Here is a 20,913-nt window from a genome sequence, read left to right as displayed (position 1 = left end):
ATAACAAAATTCATCTGAAAAAACAAAATGTCAAGAATATCAAAGTGATCTTTTGGAAGTTCCTGAATTTGTCTTGGCAGATAGACTCCCAAGTATTTTATATTGTCTGCAGTTATTATAAATGGAATTTCTCTATCTTCAGGGGGTCAGCTTCAGGAGGACAGGGACAAGGAGCTGGGGAAAAGGTAGAAGCCGGGAATGAAACATGAAGAATTCTAGTGGGACCCAGCAATACTATTTCCAGTTCTGTATCCCAAGGAGATCATAAAAACGGGAAAAGGACCCATGTTACAAAAATATTTATAGCAGCTCTTTTTGTGGTGGCCAAGAATTGGAAATTGAGGAGATGCCCATCAACTGGGGAATGGTTGAACAAGTTGTGGTATGTGAATGTGATGAAGTACTATTGTGCTATAAGAAATGATGAGCAGGCAGACGTCAGAAAAACCTGGAAAGATTTGTATGGACTGATGCTGAATGAAGTGAGCAGAAACAGGAAAACGTTATACATAGTAACAGTCATGTTGTGTGATGACTAACATTGATAGACTTAGCTGTTCTCAGCAATGCAAGGATCTAAGACATCTCCAAAAGTCTCATGATGGAAAACCCTATCCACATCCAAAGAAAGAATTTGAATGCAAATTGAACATTCTATTTGCTCTTTTTTTTTCTTCTGTTTTGTTTTGTTTCCACTTTCTTGTGGTTCCTTCTGTTGGTTCTAATTCTTCCTTACAACATGACTAATGTGAAAATATGTTTAATAGGAATATATATGTATAGCCTATATCAGATTATGCACCATCTTGGGGAGGGAGGTGAGAGGGAGGGGGAGAAAAATTTCAAACTCAAAAGCTTATGGAAGTGATTGTTGATAAATCAAAATAAATTAATAAAGTACAGAAATGATGAGCAGGTGAACTTCAGAAAAACCTGGAAAGACATATATGAACTCATGCTAAGTAAGGTGAGCAGAACCAGGAGAACACTGTACACAGTAACAGCCACATTGTGCAGTGACTGACTTTGATAGACTTAGCTCTTCTCAGCAATGCAGGGATCTAAGACAACTCCAAAAGAGTCATGATGGAAAATGCTAACCACATCCAGAGAAAGAACTAGGGAGTCTGAATACAGATCGAAACATATTATTTGCTCTCTTTTTTTTTTTTGGTTGTTTTGGTTTTTTTTTTCTTCTTTCTCATGGTTCCTCCCATTGGTCCTATTCTTCTTTACAACATGACTAATGTGAAAATATATGCAATATGAATATGTTTAGAACTTATATCAGAATGTACATCATCTTGAGGAGGGGAAGAAAATTTAAAACTCAGAATCTTATGGAAGCCAATGTTAAAAACTAAAAATAAATAAATTTTTAAAAATGAAATAAAATGTAAAAAAATATTCTAGTGGGGAGAAGAATGAAGAGTCTATTTTTAAACTTTATATTGTTTAAGAAGAGCTTTAGTCATAAAATATTTACAGACTAGTAAGTATCTGCCATGAATTAAAATGTCTGATAGCTTCTGCATGTCATCAAGTGGTTCTCCCCTAGTTGGAGACTCAGGGAATTGTCTGGATGCTCTTAGCTAATTTGGCTTTGATTTGGCTAGATTCTAGAACCAGGAACAGGAGATTTGATTCTTATGTCTGTGTTTTACCTCTGTTTGCATCTGAGAGACAATATAGTGTAGTTGTGAAAAGACTTGAATTGAAATTCTGGCTCTAACACTGTTATAGGCCAATTAATTAACTTCTTTTTCTGTAGAATAAGGGAAATAATTCTTTTAGGAAAGCAAAAAAAATCAGAAGCAGACACAAATACAGCAATTTTGTTAACTATTGTGTTGAACTCAATATACTCTAATATAGAAATCTATCTTACTTACCCTACAGGAAAGTAGGAGGGGAAGGGAATAAGAAAAGGCAGGGAAGTGATAGAAGGGAGGACAGATTGGGGGAGGGGGTAGTCAGAAGCAAAACACTTTGAAGGAGGGGACAGTGAAAGGAGAGAGAATAGAATAAATGAGGTACAGTGGAATAGGATGGAGGGAAATGCAGCTAGCAATAGTAACTGTGGAAAAAAATGTTGAAGCAAGTTTCTCTGATAAAGGCCTCATTTCTCAAACATATAGAGAACTGAGTCAAATTTATAAAAATAAGAGCCATTCACCAATTGGTAAATGATAAAAAGATATGATCAGTTTTCAGATGAAGTAGTCAAAGCCAACTATAGCCATATGAAAAAATAATCTAACTCACTATTGATTGTAGAAATGCAATTAAAACAATTCTGAGGTACTTCCTCATACTTAATAGATTGGCTAATAGGACAGAAAAGGTAAATGAAAAATGTTGGAGGGGATATGGGGAAAAATGAGACTTTAATGCACTGTTGGTGGAGTTGTGAACTGATTCAACCATTCTGTGGAACAATTTGGAAATATGCCCGAAGGGCTATAAAACCATTCATACCCTTTGACCTAGCAATACATACTAGATTTGTATCCCAAAAGACATTAAAAAAATAACAAAAAGAAAAGGATCTATATGAACAAAAAATATTTATAGTAGCTCTTTTCTGGAGGTAAAGAATTAGAAGCTGAGGGGATGCTCATCAGTTGGGGAATGGCTGAACAAGTTTTGCTATGTGATTATGATGGAACATTAATGTACTGTAAGAAATGATGAGCAGGATGCTCTCAAAAAAATCTGTAAAGACTTGGATGGGCCGATGCAAAATGAAATGTAATGTGTACAAAGTAACAGCAATATTGTAAGATAATCAGCTGTGAATGACTTAGCTATTCTTAGCAATATAATGATCCAAGACAACTCTGAAGGACTTACGGTGAAAAATGTTATCCCCAGAGAAAAAACTGATGATGTCTGAATACAGATTGAAGCATAGTTTTGTTAAGACTTTCTTTATTTTTCTTGCGGTTTTTTTTTCTTCTCTATGTTTTCTTTCATAGCATGACTACTATGGGATATGTTTTGCATGTATAAACTTAAAAATGATATCTTGGGGTTTTAAAAAAGAAAGCTATAATGATATAATAATAACAATAATAGCTAGCATTTATATAGCACCTGCCATGTTCTAGGCATTATACTAAATGCTTTACAAATTGTATCTCATTTGATCCTCACAACAGCCCTGTAAGGTAGGTGAAATTATTATCCTTATTTTACAGTTGAGGAAACTGAGGCAGACAGAGGTTAAGCGAGTTGTTCAGGGTCACACAGCTAGTAAGTGTCTGAGGCTGGATTTGTTTCCAGTCTTCTTGCTTAAGACCCAGTGCTTTATATGTAACAAAATTCACAGGTTCATATATAATCCTTTTTAGTCCTTTCTTCCATATTGAAATGTTCATATTTGTTGATGATAATAAGTTCATGATAAAATAATTTTTAAAAAATTTTTAAAAAATTTTTTAGTACATACCTCAACAAGTTTGTTTTGAGGCTCAACTGAGATAATGTGTGTTAAGTGCTTTTGTACCATATAGATGCCAACTTTTATTTCCTTCCTTTTATATGCATTATTAGGTTTGAATGACATGTCTTTCTCTGTTAGGCTTGACAGTGACTGCTGTGAAGGATTCTGGGGAATGGAATTTGGAAGCTGGAGCATTAGTCCTTGCAGATGGAGGTCTCTGCTGTATTGATGAGTTTAACAGCCTCAAGGAGCATGATAGAACCAGTATCCATGAAGCAATGGAACAGCAGACCATCAGCGTTGCTAAGGCTGGGTAAGATTTTCTTTTTAGAAGTCTGTGATGGCTGACCTGTGGATTTGTTTTGCTTGATTATGCTAACTTATTAGAAGGGAGAGTTGTTTTTAATTTTGGGGGTGGGCAAATGGGAGCTTAGAAAGAAAGAAAAGGACGTCAGTGAAGCACCTTTTAAAATGCACATCAGAGGTCAGAAGGAAGTTCAGAGGGCAGCACAGACAAGTGAGACTGCTTTGGAATTAACATGTTAAATTTAGTGGATAGATGAATAGAGAGATAATGTATGCTAATATGTGTATATATTAAACTACATAACGAGATTCATAGTTTTGTATGTATAAACGATGCCCTGCTTGTCTCTGTCCCCTTCTGAACGTTCTGCTCTCTTCTGTGTATTTTTGTAAAGTTTCATTGATGACTCTTCTTTTTTCATCACTATCACTAATTACTCCCACAAATTCTCTCCTTGAAAAGCCTCCCAAAGTAATCAATAAATGTAGACAAACACAACAAATTGACAACTAGTTATGACTAAGAATATATATTTTATTCTGTGTATCTAATCCATCTCCTCAGTCTTCTGTAGTCCTGATTGATCATTGTGTTGATCAAAGTTCTTAAGACTCAGTCATTTTATTTTACTGTAGTAATTGTATAAATTGTTCTTGTTCTCCCCATTTCAATCTGCATCCCTTTCTGGAAATCCAGATTTCTCTGAATCTGCCCCTTTCATCACTTCTCAAAACATTGTTATAACACATAACATTTATATGTCATAATTTTTAAAATTAAGTATTATTTTATTTTTAATTCTGAGTTCTCTCCTTTCTCCAGCCGTTGAAAAGTCAAGAAAAACAAAACTCTTTACAAATATATATAGTCATACATAATTTCCTCTATTAGCCGTGTCCAAAAAGAAAAGAAAATATGTTTCAATCTGTGCTCTGATCTGTCAGCTCTCTATCTGGGAGCAGATAGCATGTTTCATCATGAGTCCTTTGGAATTGTGGTTGGTCATTGTATCAAAGTCAGTTATCTTTAAAATACTGTTGTTATTGCATAAATTGCTTCCCTGGTTCTTATCACTTAACTGTGCATACAAGTCTTCTCTGTTTTTCCTGAAACCATCCCCGTCATCATTTCTTACAACATAAAAGTATTTTATCATATTCATATACCATAATTTATTCAGCCATTCCCCAGCTGATGAGCACCCAGTTTGTTTCCAGTTGCTTGCTACGACAGAAAATGCTGCGATAAATATTTTTATGTATTTGTGTCTGTTCCCTCTTCCTTTCATCTCTTTGGGGGGTGTATGTCTGGTAGTATCCAGTCAGGAGATATTCCCAGTTTAGTGACTTTGGTTATATAATCAATCAATCAACACGTATTTGTTAAGCGCTTAATATGTTCTAGTCCCTGTGCTAAGCACTGAGTATACAAAGAAAAAGCAAACTAGGGGCAGCTAGGTGGCAAAGTGGATAGAGCTCTGGCCTTGGAGTTAGGAGGACCATAGTTCAAATCTGGCCTCAGACGCTTGACATTTACTAGCTATGGGACCCTGGGCAAGTCACTTAACCCCGATTGCCTCACCAAAAATCAAAGAAAAAAAAAAAGAAAACTAATCTATACCATCAAAGAACTCATGTTCAGATGGGGGAGACAGCCTGTGCACAAATAGGTACAAACCTGATAATATCACAAAGGTGGAAGGTAACTTTAGAGAAGACAGAAGCAGCTGGGGGGATGAGGAAAGTCCTCCTACAGAATAGTTCCAAATGGCTTTCCAGAATAATTGGATCAGTGTATAGCTATTCCAACAGTGCACTAGTTTGCCTGTCCTCCCACAGCCCCTCTAATAATTGCCATATCTCTCTTTTGTCATCATTGCCTATGTGCTGGGATGAGGTAGAATGAAAGTTTCACTGCTGTTATCATTGAGAGACAGTGGAGTATTAATGGATAAAGAACCATCCTTAGAGCCAAGAAGCCCTGAGTTCATGTCCTACTTCTGACACATCTTGGAACCCTTAACAGTCACTAAACCCCTCAATGTTCTAGATAACTCTCTAGGACTATAAGTACTAGATATAACCCACATTGGTAGATGGAGTTTCCCTAGCTTAGAGTTCCTTATACCAATTATATCACAGATCTAGAGTCTTTGTCCCTACCTTATTCTTCTCTTATGAGTAGTGATTTGAATCATTTCTTCATTTGATTATTGACAACTTACACTTCTTTATTTGAAAACAGTTTGTTCCTGTCCCTTGACCACTTTTCCACAAGGGAATAGCATTTAGTCTTATGTATTGGTATCAATTCCTTGCATATATTGGATATCCACTTGTATCAGAGGAATTTGCTGCTTCCCTTCATATATATTCTAACTGGATTGGATGTTGGATGTTTTGTGCAAAACCTTTTAAATTTTGTGTAATGAAAACGGTTCATTTTCCTTTTCCAATCACTTCTGACCCCTAGGTGGGGCTTACTCTCATCTTGTGGGCCTAAGGAAGATGCCGTACAAGCCCATTCAGATTGCTTATGCTGCAGTACCACTATTGACCCCAAGTGTTACATGCCAGACACACAGTTTGTAACACTCTTATCTAGTAAATTCCAGAATGGAAAGAAGTTTGTTCTCAAAACATTATATCAGACCAAGTCCTAAACAAATTCAATTCAGTGAATACTTATTGACTTTCTAGAGCCTTGTTGTGGTTATTGTTACCTTTAAAAAGCCTTTTAAGATGCATAAAAGAATAATATTTATGTCATCATTGTTATGATGAATTTTTTATTTTTAAAAAATTATTATTGATTATATGATGAACTTTCAACAAGTCTCCATGGTGTACATGGTGCATTGTGACACAGGGAGAAAAGCAATGAGGTCCAAGACCTATGGGACAAGTTTTGGTTTTGCCACTTGTTGATTGTTTTGCTTTAGTTGAGTAACTTAACCCTTCCTAGCCACAGTTTCCCCTCTCTACCATGGGAATAATGACGCTTTTGCCCAGCTGCTTCACAAGTTATGATGAGGATTGAATGAGATAATGTTGCATTGAAGTGCATACACAAACAAATGAATGATAAGGCATTTATTAAGTATTTACTGAATGGCAGGCACTGTGCTAAGCACTGGGGATACAAAGCGACAAGAAAAACAGTCCCTGTCCACAAAGAAGACAACACATAAAGGGGAATTAGAAACGGGACAGACACAGTGTGTCCAGAGAATGGAGGGGAGATGACAAGCATAGCAGCATCATTTGGAAATGGCCAAGAAGTGATGAAAAGGCCTGATTCCAACCAAATTACAGCAAAAGCTCACCCAGCAGAGCCCAGCGTCCCAGGGCAGAGTCCATTGTTCACTGGGAGGAGAATGAGAAGGATGAGGAAGTGGAACAGAGTGCAGATGAAGTTTGAACGTGGGCAGGAAGTATAAGGAATATATAAGATAAAGGGTGCATGACATTGGATATTGTTATTGTTGTTGTTGTTGTTGTTGAGTCACATCTAACTATTTGTGACCGTGTATGAGATTTTCTTGGTAAAGATACTGGAGTGGTTTGCCATTTCCTTCTCCAGTGGATCCCAGGGTCACATAGCTAGAGAGTGTCTGAGGCCAGATTTGAACTCAGGTCTTTCTGACTCCAGGCCCAGTGCTCTATCCACTGAACCACCTAGCTGCCCAATAATGGATGGCTTGTCCTTTTTCTTTTAACCTCCTTTAAATATTACCCTATTTTGATTGTTCAAATTATTCAAGAAATAAGTGTAAGATGGCTCTGTCTGTCTTAATGTTCCATTTTAACAATGCTTGGGATCCTATGGTGTCCTTCAAATTCACTAATAGTCATATTTGCAAAAATTACTTTCTGGTCTGTTCTTCATGATAAAAGAGCTAACACTCCCCTTTGCCTGATCCACGCCAACCACTTAATGACGAGCATCCATTATCATCTGGAAGGCCTTTATTTCTATTGGAATGCAAGAATGTGAACCATAAATCTACAAATTACTTTTTCTTGCTCTAATATTATAATTTAATTTTCATTAAAACCATAGAAATGGTAGGATATGTATTCAGTTCCCTTCTACCTTGGTTTCTAAGTTCTTTAGTTAACAGTGTTTCCAAGGTAATCTAAAGCATGGTCCATCTCTAACAAAGAGATAACAAAATTTCATGGAATTCAATTACTAGAAGGAATCTTAGAGTCCAACACCCTCATTTTATAGCTAAATAAACTGAGATCCAGAAAGATTGCAACTTTCCCAGGATCACATAGCTAGTGAGCAAGATAGCTGGAACTGGATCCCAGGGCTCTTGACTCTTAGTTGAATGCTCTTCACATTACACCATATTCTGATGGCTCCTTTTCTTTATGACTTTTAAATAAGATTTCTCAGAGCTGTCACCATCACTAAGCAGCCAAATAAATAAAATATAGCTAATGAATGTCTCCTTAAAAGAAAAAAAAACTGGAATTCTTGGATTTAGTAAAAACCAACAAATGAACCTCTTTCTAAGCCATTCTGTCAGAGACAAGGATAGGAAGAGTCCTTTGGGTCTTTCTTATCCTGCCCTTTATGTTACCAATTTCGAATGTTTTTGATAAAGAGGGTGTTCGTTGTCCCCATTACACTTGAACTTCACCATATTTCTAAGAGATTACTGAGACATTAAGGAGGAAGGCTTCATAAGCTAAGCAACAAACCAAGAAATCAGAGACTCTAGTTTGGAAATCCTAATTCCTAGGACATATTAGCCATATCGGAGTATTGAATATAGTAATTATGCACCACCCAAAGTATGAAACTGAAGAGGTACAATTAATTATGTGCCTTCCAGAATACAATGATGCCCTCTCTTGAAAGCTTAGAGAGAAACAGCATCTCTGTAGCTCCCAAATAATCGTAAAGGCATAAACCTAAAGAGGAGGCAAGTGGCTTTGGCTTCCAGCTGTCCTGGAGGTCTTTTTACTTTTTAACATTAACAATGGTAAAGTGAGCCTTATCCAAAATTTTTGCCTGAAGAATCAGAAATTAAACACTGCTGGGATAATTTGCTGAGCTTCATTTGCTGTAGTATCGCATAATATAAGAAAGTAGTATCAGGATAGTGGACCTTGATGTTCATGATACCCATCCATCCCCACACTTTTTTTGTCCCACTTTGCTCTTAATCTGTCTAATGCTGTGAGTAGGGGAACGTGTATCGTCACCCTCTCTCCAAGATGGAAAGTTCACAATTCATATATTATTCATTCATTCATTTAATTAACATTTATCAAGAGGATACTGCGTACAGTGCTTTCTTCCAGGAGCTGGAAGATACAAAATGTCAATATGTTCCCTGCCTTCAGGTAGAGTATAAGAAACAAAGGCAGATAATGATAATAGTACAATATTACATTTTAAATGCCTTTGAGAGCTGGAAAATAAAGTTCTTTGAGAAGTTCAAAGGGGAAGGTCATTACTAACCTAGGGATCATGGAAGATTTTATGAGGGGGATGACATTTGAGTTGGATTTTTAAAAGATAAATAGGAACTTAACAAATGAAAAGGGGAAAGGAGTATATTTGAGGCTGAGGGAACAGTGTGAGCAAAAGCGTGGAGATGGGAGAGTATATTTTTGTTCTCAAGTCAAAGAGTAATTCCATTGGTATGAGTATTCCACTATTCCATGATTTGTAGCAATACAGCATCACCAGAAGAGTATTGATTTTTAAGAGACTGACCTTTGTTTTAGAGAGAAGCTGAAAGTGATTTAAAAGTACTGTGCAGCTTCTCAAATGTGATCTAGTCTACTTTTTTTCTTCCCTTTCACTTTTGGATACAATTAATTATCCATCTGCAGTGTCTGCCCAAGATATAGGTACTGAGCAGCTCTGGTGGGATACTCATCCAGATTGTCAGAATCTGAACAATTCTTAGCCCCTAGAAAGTCCTTGAGTCTTAGCCATGGTGAAATTCAGGGGCTTTAGACCAATCATTTTACAGCATTCTTTATTTTTCTCATCTGCTTAAGGACATAAATAATATCATGCATCTCTCTTATTTATTCCCTGATTGTAAGAACGTTTGGGTAATTTGCACTACTCAAAAAGAAAGAAGGTAAAAGAAAACTTCCAGTTGTTTAAGGGGGAAAAAATAATAAATTAAACACCTTCATATTAACCGAAACAGTTTGGAGATCTTGATGATATCTCTTGTATTTGTTCTTTAATTGCCACATACAAAAAGGCATGTCCATAATCTCCTTTACTTCCATGACACTGCATTCTCATCTTATTCATCATACCTCTCAAAATCGTGGAAGCATTAGCAGATCTGAGTTCTGCCATCAGCCTTGTAAAGTTCACCAACACCATGTAAGTATTCAAGATAGGAATGATTCCATTCAATAAGCATTTATTGAGCATCTACTATGTGTAAGGTACTGTATAAGTTACTGGACTGACAAAGAAAAACATCAACTTCTGCCTTCAAGGAGCTTTTTATTCTCCTGAGAGGGTGGTTGATAGCTTCAGAGTGCATGGGAAGAGGCAGAGCCAAAGAAACATTTTACAGATGCCCTGAAGAACAGCTTCAAAAAACAAGGCAAAACATGGGAGTAACCAGAAAAGAGCAACAGAAGAGATACTGACCTGGTGAGGAGTTCCTGAGAAATCAAATGTTTTTTTCTGAGTTAAGTTGTTGAGCTGACTGGGCGGTAAAACTGGGAAGGAACAATAGACTTTCTATACAATGGCTATGAACCCAGCCCAAAGACTAAAACTTTATATGGAGGAAGCAGTGTTTGCTTCAGCTGCACTATCAACATTATCACTGTCAATGGTGGACAGGAAACAAATGAGACCTATGTATATGTAGGGCATGCTCTGAAGCTACTTATCCAAACCCCTACTCACATCGGCATTGTTGCCATTTTCTTCTCTTAGCATTCTAGGGGTAACCCTCAGAGGTTTGGGTTTTTTTCCTAGTACTATAGCTCAAAAGTACCTACCCAAAAAAACAATAATAATAATAATAATAATAAAGCCCCTACCAGTATGCTTGCCACTGTGATTATCAGTTGGTATCATTCAGTCAACCAGGTTTAATTATCTTTTAGAAAAACGTCTTTACTAAGGTAGTGTAGTATGGGATAGGCAGGAGGGGAAGGAAACAAGCATTTTCATAGTGTTTACTATGTACTAGGCATTCCGTTAAGCATCATCATATCTTTTATATAGTACCCACTATGTGCCAGGCAGTGGTAGCAAGGTGGTGCCACCTTGGATAGCAAGAGTGCCTGGCCTGGAGTCAGGACGACTTATCTCAGACACTTACTAGCTCTGTGACCATGGGAAAGTCACTTAACCCTTTTTGCCTCAGTTTCCTCATCTATAAAATTAACTGGAGAAGGAAATGCTAAGCCACTCCAGTATCTTTGCCAAGTTAATCCCAATGGGGTCAAGAAGAGTCAGACATGGCTGAAATGACTGAACAGCACAACATGCTTTACAAATATTTTCTCATTTGATCCTCACAACAACCCTATTAAGTAGGTACTGCTATTATCCCCATTTTACAGTTGAGGAAACTGAGGCAAACTGAGAGTAAATGACTTACTCAGAATCACATATCTGGTAAGTTTCTGAGTCTGGATTTGAATTAGGGTCTTCCTGATTTCAGACCCAGTGCTCTATTCATTGTGCCACCTAGCTGCCCATAAGAAGAGTTGATACAAAGTGCCACCCCTCCAAAGTTTGTGACACACCCTCACAAGTATGATTAGTTGGTTGGTTGGTTGTGTCCTTTATTCTCTAACAAGACCAAAATGACATCACTATGTTGGAATCAGGTACAGTGTGTCTCACTATGGCTGATCAGACCAATACATGCTTGGAAGGCTCTACAGGTTGGGCACAAATAGTCCACATAAACATTTGGAGTATACAGTTATACCTTTCACATCGCAGGGGTTAGGGGTTCAGTGCTCCCACAATCTGGAAAATCCATGTAAAATTTTTTGGCTCTCCCTTCATATCAGAGAAGAAGTCTGAATTATTATGGTATTAAAAGACAACATATGATATTGTATAATACTATATGTATATTTTATGCATTTCTGAGTTTCTAAACTTTTTCTGTGTCATCTGCTGGCCTTTGCGTGTCATCTGTGGTTTCTGTAAAACTCCTAAAAAATTCCCATTTAATTACTTATGCCCAACCTGTGATGTGATATATTGAACCATGACAGGGAAAATAGCGATGTGGAAGGGATAACTGTATGTAGAATCCAAAGGGAAGTAGGCTCAAGTTTAGTGAATATGTGGAGCAAAGGAGTAATTACATTATCCTAAAAGTCCTTTTGCTAAAGTCTTCAAGATAATCCCTTTAGGTAACTTTTCTATTGGGTCCTGTGTAGAGCCTTGAATCTGACCTTTAGTTCTGATCCAAATACTACCAATCCTCTGATCCTAGGATGCTTCAAGAATAGTAATAGAAACTTACTAGATGTGTGACCCTGGGCAAGTCACTTAACCCCAATTGCCTAAAAACAAAAAACAAACAAACAAAAACAAAAAAAAAAAAGAATAGGAATAGGAATAGAAAGTCCTCTCAAGTTCACAAGGTACTTCCTTAATCTAGGGGTGGGGGAAGAGACTGAGACCAGGGCATAGGGCCCGGAATCCGGCCCCCCCCTTCTCAGAGATGTAGCTTGAATGTTCTTTTTTCTTTATTTGCTCAAATCTCCTTGGGCCCAAACTTCCGTGATATTTTATAGATGATCCACAGAATGTGACCAAGTTTCCTTAGACCGTGAAAACACATTTCCTATGCCATGTCATAACAGTGGATCAAGGACTTTTTCCCAGTCTTCAGTTGATTGATTGATTGAGACATGTTGACACTTATTTTTCTAAATGCAAATAGTATTTTATTTTTTCTACTTACATATAAAGACAATTTTCAATGTTCATTTTTTTATAAGATTTTAAATTCCAAATTTTTCTCCCTCCCTCCTTCCCCTCCCTCCACCCCAAGAAAGCAAACAAGCTGATATGGGTTATACATGTGCAGTAATTTTACACTTGTTTTAACTAGTGAGGAGTTCACTAAATTTTTTTTAGTCATCCTCCATCCTTACACATAATTGATGTGGGTGAGCATCACAATACTAGAAGATAATCAGTTATAAGCAAAAACTGGGCAGAAATGGCATTTGTATAATAATCAAAAGTGGCAACAAGTCATTCAGATAATTATAGATGTGAAGATATGGCCTTAGACTGCTCTGAGACTGGGACAGTGTTGTCTTCTACAGTGTGTCTTGTTCAACATAATATCATAAAAGTCTATCTAAAAATCTCTCCTTACTATTTTTTCTTTCTCTATGGACTGTAAAATTCATCTTAGGCAATAATTAAAGTTTTAAAATGTCTTTGGTAAATTGTACTAACTCTTAGATTCATTTTCTTATTTCTTTTAAAAATGTATTATTATGAATGCAGTTACAGAATTTATAATAAACATCAGTTACTCAATAGTGAAACTATATATGGGTTAAATTTCCAACCAAAACTCCAAAATCTGAACCATTTGTGTCTTAATGGGTAAGGGAGAGAAAAAAAAAAGAAGAAAAAAAAAGAACTATTCTACCCATATCTAATGCATCTTTGATCCCAGTAATGTTGCCACTCCCTCCAAGAATGCAAATCATGACTCATCCAAGCCTGCCCATCTGTGAAACTGTCATCCATGTACTCTAACAAATCTACCACAAGTGGTCAGCCAATTTGGTGGGTCTTACTTGCATCATCTTGATATTATACAGATGCCAGTGGAGACTGTCCATACCTTTTGTGCTTATGCCTAGCACAGTGCCTGGCACATAGTAAGTGCTTAATAAATGCCTGTGATTGATTGTGCTTGATTGACCAATCTTTTTTTTCCTTGTTGACTTTCTTTGGTGGTATCTTTTACCCCACTTCTTCATAATTCCTCATTTGTAGTGTGTTATAATCTCCTTAGACTCAATAGTTGCCTCTCCATTGCCTTTTGGATGATTCTCAAACACAGTTCTTGGGAAATAGTAGTATTTTGTGACTCACCCGCATACAAAATCCCTAGAAGAATATTCTTGTGGAAAAGCTTTTGTTTTAGTCAGAAGCTTGTGGTCTTTAAGAACTGTCAAGTTGCCCATTCTTCTTCTCTGGCTTACCTCCAGGACTACTTCATTGTTCACTCATTGTCTTTCCAAGATATATGTACCAGTAGACAAAGTGAATTCTTTTGAACAATTTTGAATCTTATTTGGGCGGGTCTGCAGTATTTCTGGGTTTGATAACAATCAACACAATACCCACAAACAGGAACATCTGTAAAGACATAGCATCTGTAGGGAATCCCTCTTCTTTCTAGTCTCTGCCCTGGATGTACTCCATGACAATGGCAGAAATCTTTGGCTAGTATACAACTCCCTGTTTTATATTTTCCTTGATGTTAATAATCAATAATCAATAAAAATTATATCTGTTACACCTTCAAGGAGTGTAGTATGATTCTGACATATGTATGAGAGGTGCACCAGAAAAGTGCTTTTTTTTGTATTCAACAAATAACAAGCACAGGGAGAATTAACATTCTCTGTCCCTTTCAGTCAACTGTATAATTACAAAGATGTGGCCTGTTGTGGAATGCTATTATGCAAAAGTATGCCTATTCCTTTCTTATACTATCACCAAGAAAGCCTTCAATTAGTGTGTGTACTACTCCCATAACAACTTTTATATAGACGTCCAACCACTTGGAGGAGTTTGTGAGTAGGTTTAGGCACTGGGAGAAGGCCAAAAGTAGGGTTACAGATAGAAAACTGAGCATAAAGCTTTTTGTATTTTAATCTCCAGTGCTTACTACAGTGCCTGGTACATAGTAAGTACTTAATAAATACATTTTCCTTCATTCATCTATATTGGTTAATAGGTACTTATAGTCTTAGACATTTTTATTGGTAATTATAAGGACTTGAATTTTCCCCCTACCCCTTTGGTACGTTCTCTTTCAGATGACTGGAGAATCTCTCTCTTGATGTCCTGCGAACTGTATTATCTATACCACAGCTTTTTGTGTATACTAGATCTAGTTTAATTGCTTTTCCCATCTTTGTTTTCTTTAGTGCCATTTCCACTTCTTCAGGCAGCACATCTGGAAATGTGATGTTAGAATCCAAATATTGTGACTCCAATGGTCTTGTCTTAGTAAAAACAGTTTGTTCCAAATACCTTTACAGATCTTTTCCATTTTTAATGTTTATGATCTTTCCAGTTTCATCCTTACATACCCTTGGGATGGTTTTACTTAGTTGAATCTCTTGCCAAACTTTCTATAAACTCATTTTTCCCTCTACTGCTTCTCACTGTTTTATGAGGTGGTATTGCTCATAAACTTTCACCATCTTTTTTCCTAAAATTTTACAAACAAATTTATATTCTAAAGTGGTATTGCCTCAACCTGTATTTCACTTCCTTTGGCAAAGAGATTGTATTTGTTGGCTAAGGGGGTTTCTAGGCTTTTTGTTCTCCTTATGATGACAACTGATTTAAATCACTTGAACTCCCTTTGGAAATTATTCTAATCAATGTTGATATCCATTTCTCTGTCTATTTCAAATTTTTGGTGTCAACAGTTTGTATAGCATATCTTTTTCTCATATTCATTCTTTCTACTAGTTTTGTATCCTTTTTTATTATAATTCTAATAAATATTTTTAAACTATGATTTGTAGCTATATTCAGGAATTTACACATATCAGTAATATAATTTCATATTAAAATGTGATCAGTTTCATTTTTTGTGATATTATTTGATGCTTACAATATCTGACTCTTCCAATCCTTTTCCTAATAAAAGTATTAATGATATTTATGAGTGAAGTTTTTGTATAACCTAAAAGTTTCTGGCTTATTCCTTAAGCCTGGTCTATATTTTCTAGCACATCTTTCACCATCTAAACCTATTCTCAGTGCCTTGCAATATGGCCTCATACCCCTCCAATAGACTGAAACTATTTTCCCTAGTTACCAAGGATCACTTAATTGCTCAGTTCAATGGCCTTTTGTCAGTCCTCATTCTTTTTGACATCTCTGTTGACCAAATCCTCTTCCTGGACAACTCTCTCTTTTCTTGCCTTTCATGAAACTCCTTTCTCTTGAATCTCCTATTACCTGTTTATAATTACTTCTGTCTTCTTGCTATTCCTCCATCATCCTCTTCCTGTTAATAAGTGTAGCTTTTCCTTGGACTCTTTTACTGTCTTTCTCTGTGCTCTCTCTCCTGTAATCTCCTCAGCTCCCATGGTTCAGTTATCCTTTCTATGTAGATAACTATCAGATCTATGTATCTAGCCCTAATTTTTTTCTGAAGCTCAGTCCTGCACTAACAATTGCTTATGAAATCTCTTCTTAGAGATGTCCCAGGGGCACCTCAAAATTAACATGTCCAAAATGGAATTCATTTATTTTCCCCAAAATGCATCCCTCATTCATTTTTTCTTTTTCCTATTGAGGACCCCCTCATCCTAATTTACAATGTTGGACTCATTTTAACTTTTCCCTCTCTTTCACCATGTATTTCCTATCTATTGCTAAGTCTTGTTGAGTCTTCCACCACATCTCTCATGCCTGTCACCTTCTAACTGAAACTACTTTTTCCAAACTCATAAATAATCTCTTAATTGCCAGATCTAAAGACCTTTTTTTCAGTCTTCATTCTTCTTGACCTCTTAGCAGCATTTGATACTTTATCACTACCTTCTCCTACACATTCTCTCTTCTCTAAGTTTTTTGTGATGCTCTCTTTCCTGGCTTTCATCCTATTTACCTAACTGCTCTTCCTCTGGCTCCTTTACTGAATATTTATCCTGGGCATGTCCATTAACCATGGGTGTCTTCCATGACTTTGTACTTCTCCCTCTATACTATTTCAGTTATTGATGTCATCAGCCACCATGGGTTCAATTATCATCTCTACATAGATGATTCCCATATCAGTATATCTAGACCTAACCTTTCTCCTGAGCTCTTTTCTCATATCACCAACTTCTTAGACATCTTGAACTAGATAGCTTGTAGCATCTCAAATTCAATGTGTCTAAAGCTGAACTCATAACCTTCTCCCCCAAAACTTCCCCTCTCCTCAATTTCCCTATTGTAATTGAAGAGACCATCATCCTCCAATCACCCAGAATCACAATCTCAAACTTGCCTCAGAGCTCTCTCTACTGTATTGTCAACTCAGCTGCCAGAGTAATTTTCCTAAAGTGAAGGTCTGACCATGTCACCCCCTGCCCCTTAGTGAACTTTAATTGCTGTTTAAATATATCTCTTCTTATGGATGTCCCAGGAGCACAAGTTTCAATATAAACAAGTTTAATATATAGTTTCAACATAGAAGTTTAAATAGAAGTTTAAATATAAAATATTCTGTTGGTCATTTGAATACCTTTACAACCTGACCTTTTCCTACCTTTCTATTTTTCTTGTACTTTACAATCCAGCAACGCCCACCTTCTTCTTGTCCCTTGCACATAACTCTCCATCTCCCAAATCTGTGCCAACCTAAGGATTGTCCCCCTTATCTGGAATACTCTCCCTATTCAAGTACATATACTGTCTTTCCTGGTGTCCTCCCCTCACTCCCATCCCCACCACTGTTAGTATCCTTCCTCTGAGATTACCTCCCATCTATTCTATTTATCTTTTCATTTCCATGTATTGTTGATTGCATGTTGTCTTCCCCCATGAGAACATGAGAAACTTAAGGGCAAAGAGCATGTTTTTGCCTTTCTTTGTATCCGCAGTACTTAGTACAGTACCTCAAGTTTAGTAACAGCTTAATAACATACCTGTTAACTGATTGACTCAGAGTGTCTATGTTAGTTCAGGCCTTTATTACCTCTAAGTTGAACTGTTGTAAAATAATCAACTTCCTAATTGGTCTCCCTTCTTTCAGTCTCGCCCTTCTCCAATCTATCTTCCACATAGTGTCTAGCTGATATTCCTAAAGCAAAGATCTGACCAGATGACTGCCCTGTTTTTCAGTAGCTCCCCATTGCGTTTAGAATAAAACACATAATTCTCAGTTTAAAACCCTCCATAATCTGGCTTTTACCTACTTTTCTAAGATTGTTTTCTTGTATATGTAGAGCCCGTATCAGATTGCATACTGTCTTGGGGAGGGAGGCAGGGAAGGAGGGAGAGAAAATTTAAAACTCAAAGCTGATGGAAGTGAATGTTGAAAACTAAAAATAAATTAATTAATTTTTTTAAAAATTAAAAAAAATTCAAAAAAAAGATTATTTCCTATTTCTCTCCCTTACACAATCTCTGTTCCAGTCAGACTTCTTTGCTAGTGGTTCTCTTTGTATATCGCATCTCTCCCCTTCATGCCTTTCCACAGGTGGTACCCCAAGTCTCCAATTCATTCCCTCCTTATCTCAGTCTCAAAATTCCTTCCTCCCAGGCACAGCTTAAGTACAACCTTCTACATTAAACTCTTCATAACTTGCCTGGTTATTAATGAGCCTTCCCTTTTAAACTTACTTCACATAACTTGGTATCTACTTTGCTTTTGGTTGTCTATATACAGGTTATAACCTCACTCCCTCCAATAGAATATAAACTTCTTGAGGTTAGGGACTTTCTTGTTTTCATATAATTAGATATAAAAAATACAGTAACTTTTCATCTCCAGTGCCTAGTACTATACCTTGCACATAATAAACACTTTAATAAATGTTTAGTGAATTAAATTTTCCTACTAGATTACCCCCTTCAATTTATTTATAGTTATAATTTTATGCCTATTTAACTTCTTCTTAGATTTATATTCTGAGAATAGGTTAACAGCTCCAATTATTATTGAGTTTTAAAAATCTATTCCTTCTTTTAAACTCTGGGAATTTTTCCTTTATAAATTTTACTGCAGAATCATATTTACATCAATTAGTCAATAAATGTTTATTAAGTGCCTACTATGTGCCAGGCAATGTGCTGAGCTGGGCATACAAACAGAGGCAAAAGACAGTCCCTGCTCTCAAGGAGCTTACAATCTAGTGGAAGAGATGATGTGCAAACAAATATATACAAAATGAGCTATATGTAGGATAAATAGGAAATAATTAAAAGAGGGAAGGCCCTGGAATTAAAAGGGGTTAGGTGAGGCTTTCTGTAGAAGGTAGGATTTTAGTTGGGACATAAAGGAAGCCATAAAGATCAGTAGTCAGAATTGAGAGAAGAGAGCATTCCAGGCATGAGAAACAGGCAGAGAAAATACCCAGGGCAAAGAGATAGAGTGTCTTGTTTATGGAACAGCCAGGAGGCCAGTGTCACTGGATCAAAGAGTATGTGTTGGGGAATAAGGTATAAGAAGACTGGAAAGGTAGGACGTAAAAGGGCTCTGAATGCCAGAGCATTTTGTGTTTGCTCTTGGAGACAATAGGAAGCCATTGGAGTTTATTGAGTAGAAAGGGTAACGTGACTGGGCTTGTGCTTTAGGAAGTATTTAGCCACTTCAGTGGCATGATAGAGGATGGATTGGAGTGGGGCAAGACTTGAGGCAGTCAGACTCACCAGTGGGCTAGGTGTGAGGTGATGAGAGCCTGCCTGCACTAGAGTGGTGTCAATGTCAGAGGAGAAAAGGAGACATATTCCAGAGATATTGCGAAGATGAAATTGGCCGGCCTTAGCAACAGCTGGTGTGGGGAGGGGAGGTGATAGTAAGAAATCCAGAATGACTCCTGGGTTGTGAACCTGAGGGACTGGAAAGATAGTGATGCCATCTACATTAATAGGAAATGTAGGAGCAGTGGAAAGTTCAGCAGGAAAGATAATGAGTTCCATTTCAGACATATTGCATTTAAGATGTCTACTGAACATACAATTTGAGATGTTTGAAAGGCAGTTGGAGGTGTAAGATTGGAGGTCAGAGAAATTGAGGCAGGAAAGTTAGATTTGAGAATCATCAGCATAGAGGTGGTAATTAAATCCATGGTAGCTGATGAGATTACCAAGTAAAGCAGTATAGAGGAAGAAGAGAAGAAGGCCCAGGACAGAACCCTGAAGGACACCTACAGTTAGAGGGTATATTCTGGAAAAGGATCCAGCAAAGGAGACAGAGAAAGAGCAGTCAGATAAGGAGGGAAAGAGTGGTGTCCTCAAAAACTTAGAGAGAGAAAAGTATCAAGGAAGAGAGAGTGATTAATACTGTCCAAGGCTGCAGAGAGGTCAAAGAGGCTGAAGACTGAGAAAAAATCACTGGATTTGGCAACTAGATATCATTAGTAACTTTGGAGAGAAGAGTTTTGGTGGAATGATAAGGTCGAAAGCCAGATTGTAAGAGGTTAAAAAGAGAATGAGTAGAGAGAAAGTGGAGGCACTTATTGTAGATGGCCTTTTCAAGGAGTTTAACTACAAAGGGCAGAAGAAATATAGAATGATAGTTAGCAGGGATGGAAGGCTCAAATGAGGGGTATTTTTTTTTTTCAGGATAGAGGAGACATGAACATATTTGTAGGCAGCAGACAATGAGCTAGTATAGAGGGAAAGACTAAAATAAGTGAAAGAGTAGGGATGACAGAGGGCGGCATTCTATTGGAGAAGATGGAATGGGGTAAGATTGCTTGAACAAGTAGAAGGGTGAGCATTGGTAAGAAGTAAGACCGCTTAGAAGGCAGCTAAGTGGTGCAGTGGATAGAGAGCTGGCCCTGTAGTCAGGAGGACCTGAGTTCAAATCTGGCCTCAGACACTTAACTGTGTGACCCGGGGCAAGTCACTTAACCCTGTTTGCCTCAGTTTCCTCATCTGTAAAATGAGCTGGAAAAAATGGCAAACCACTCCAGTGTCTCTGCCAAGAAAACCCTAAATGGGGTCACAAAGAGTTGAGTACAACTAATCAACCAAACCCCACCCCCCAAAAAAATCACTTTATCACTTGAGACAGGAGTGAAGGAGAAGAGAGTGGCTGAAGGAACATGGGCAATAGGAGATGAAGAAGAGGGTAGAAAAGGGAATTCATGGCAAATAGCCTCAATTCTTTATGTAAAGTATGAGAAGGTTCTCAGGTGAGAGAGTGGAAGGAGAGGGAACCGTAGGAGGTTGGAAGAGGGAAGAAAAGGTT

At 37.2% G+C, this 20,913-nt stretch overlaps 1 protein-coding gene across 1 annotated transcript in view; it reads left to right on the top strand.

The window, feature by feature from the left end:
- The window catches only part of MCM9 (minichromosome maintenance 9 homologous recombination repair factor), a 150,096-nt gene that overhangs the window by 92,819 nt on the left and 36,364 nt on the right, over positions 1–20,913 (top strand). The window contains exon 6 of the mRNA XM_027848576.1: positions 3,584–3,758. Within this exon, the coding sequence (XP_027704377.1) occupies positions 3,584–3,758 (175 nt within the window). The remainder of the gene's footprint in view (positions 1–3,583; positions 3,759–20,913) is intronic.

The sequence above is a fragment of the Vombatus ursinus genome, unplaced genomic scaffold (genome assembly GCF_900497805.2).
Source record: "Vombatus ursinus unplaced genomic scaffold, bare-nosed wombat genome assembly UNPS02006779.1, whole genome shotgun sequence".
NCBI classification, from domain to species: Eukaryota; Metazoa; Chordata; class Mammalia; order Diprotodontia; family Vombatidae; genus Vombatus; species Vombatus ursinus.
Note: the sequence above shows the minus strand (reverse complement) of the source record. Positions and strands in the feature narration are given on the sequence as shown.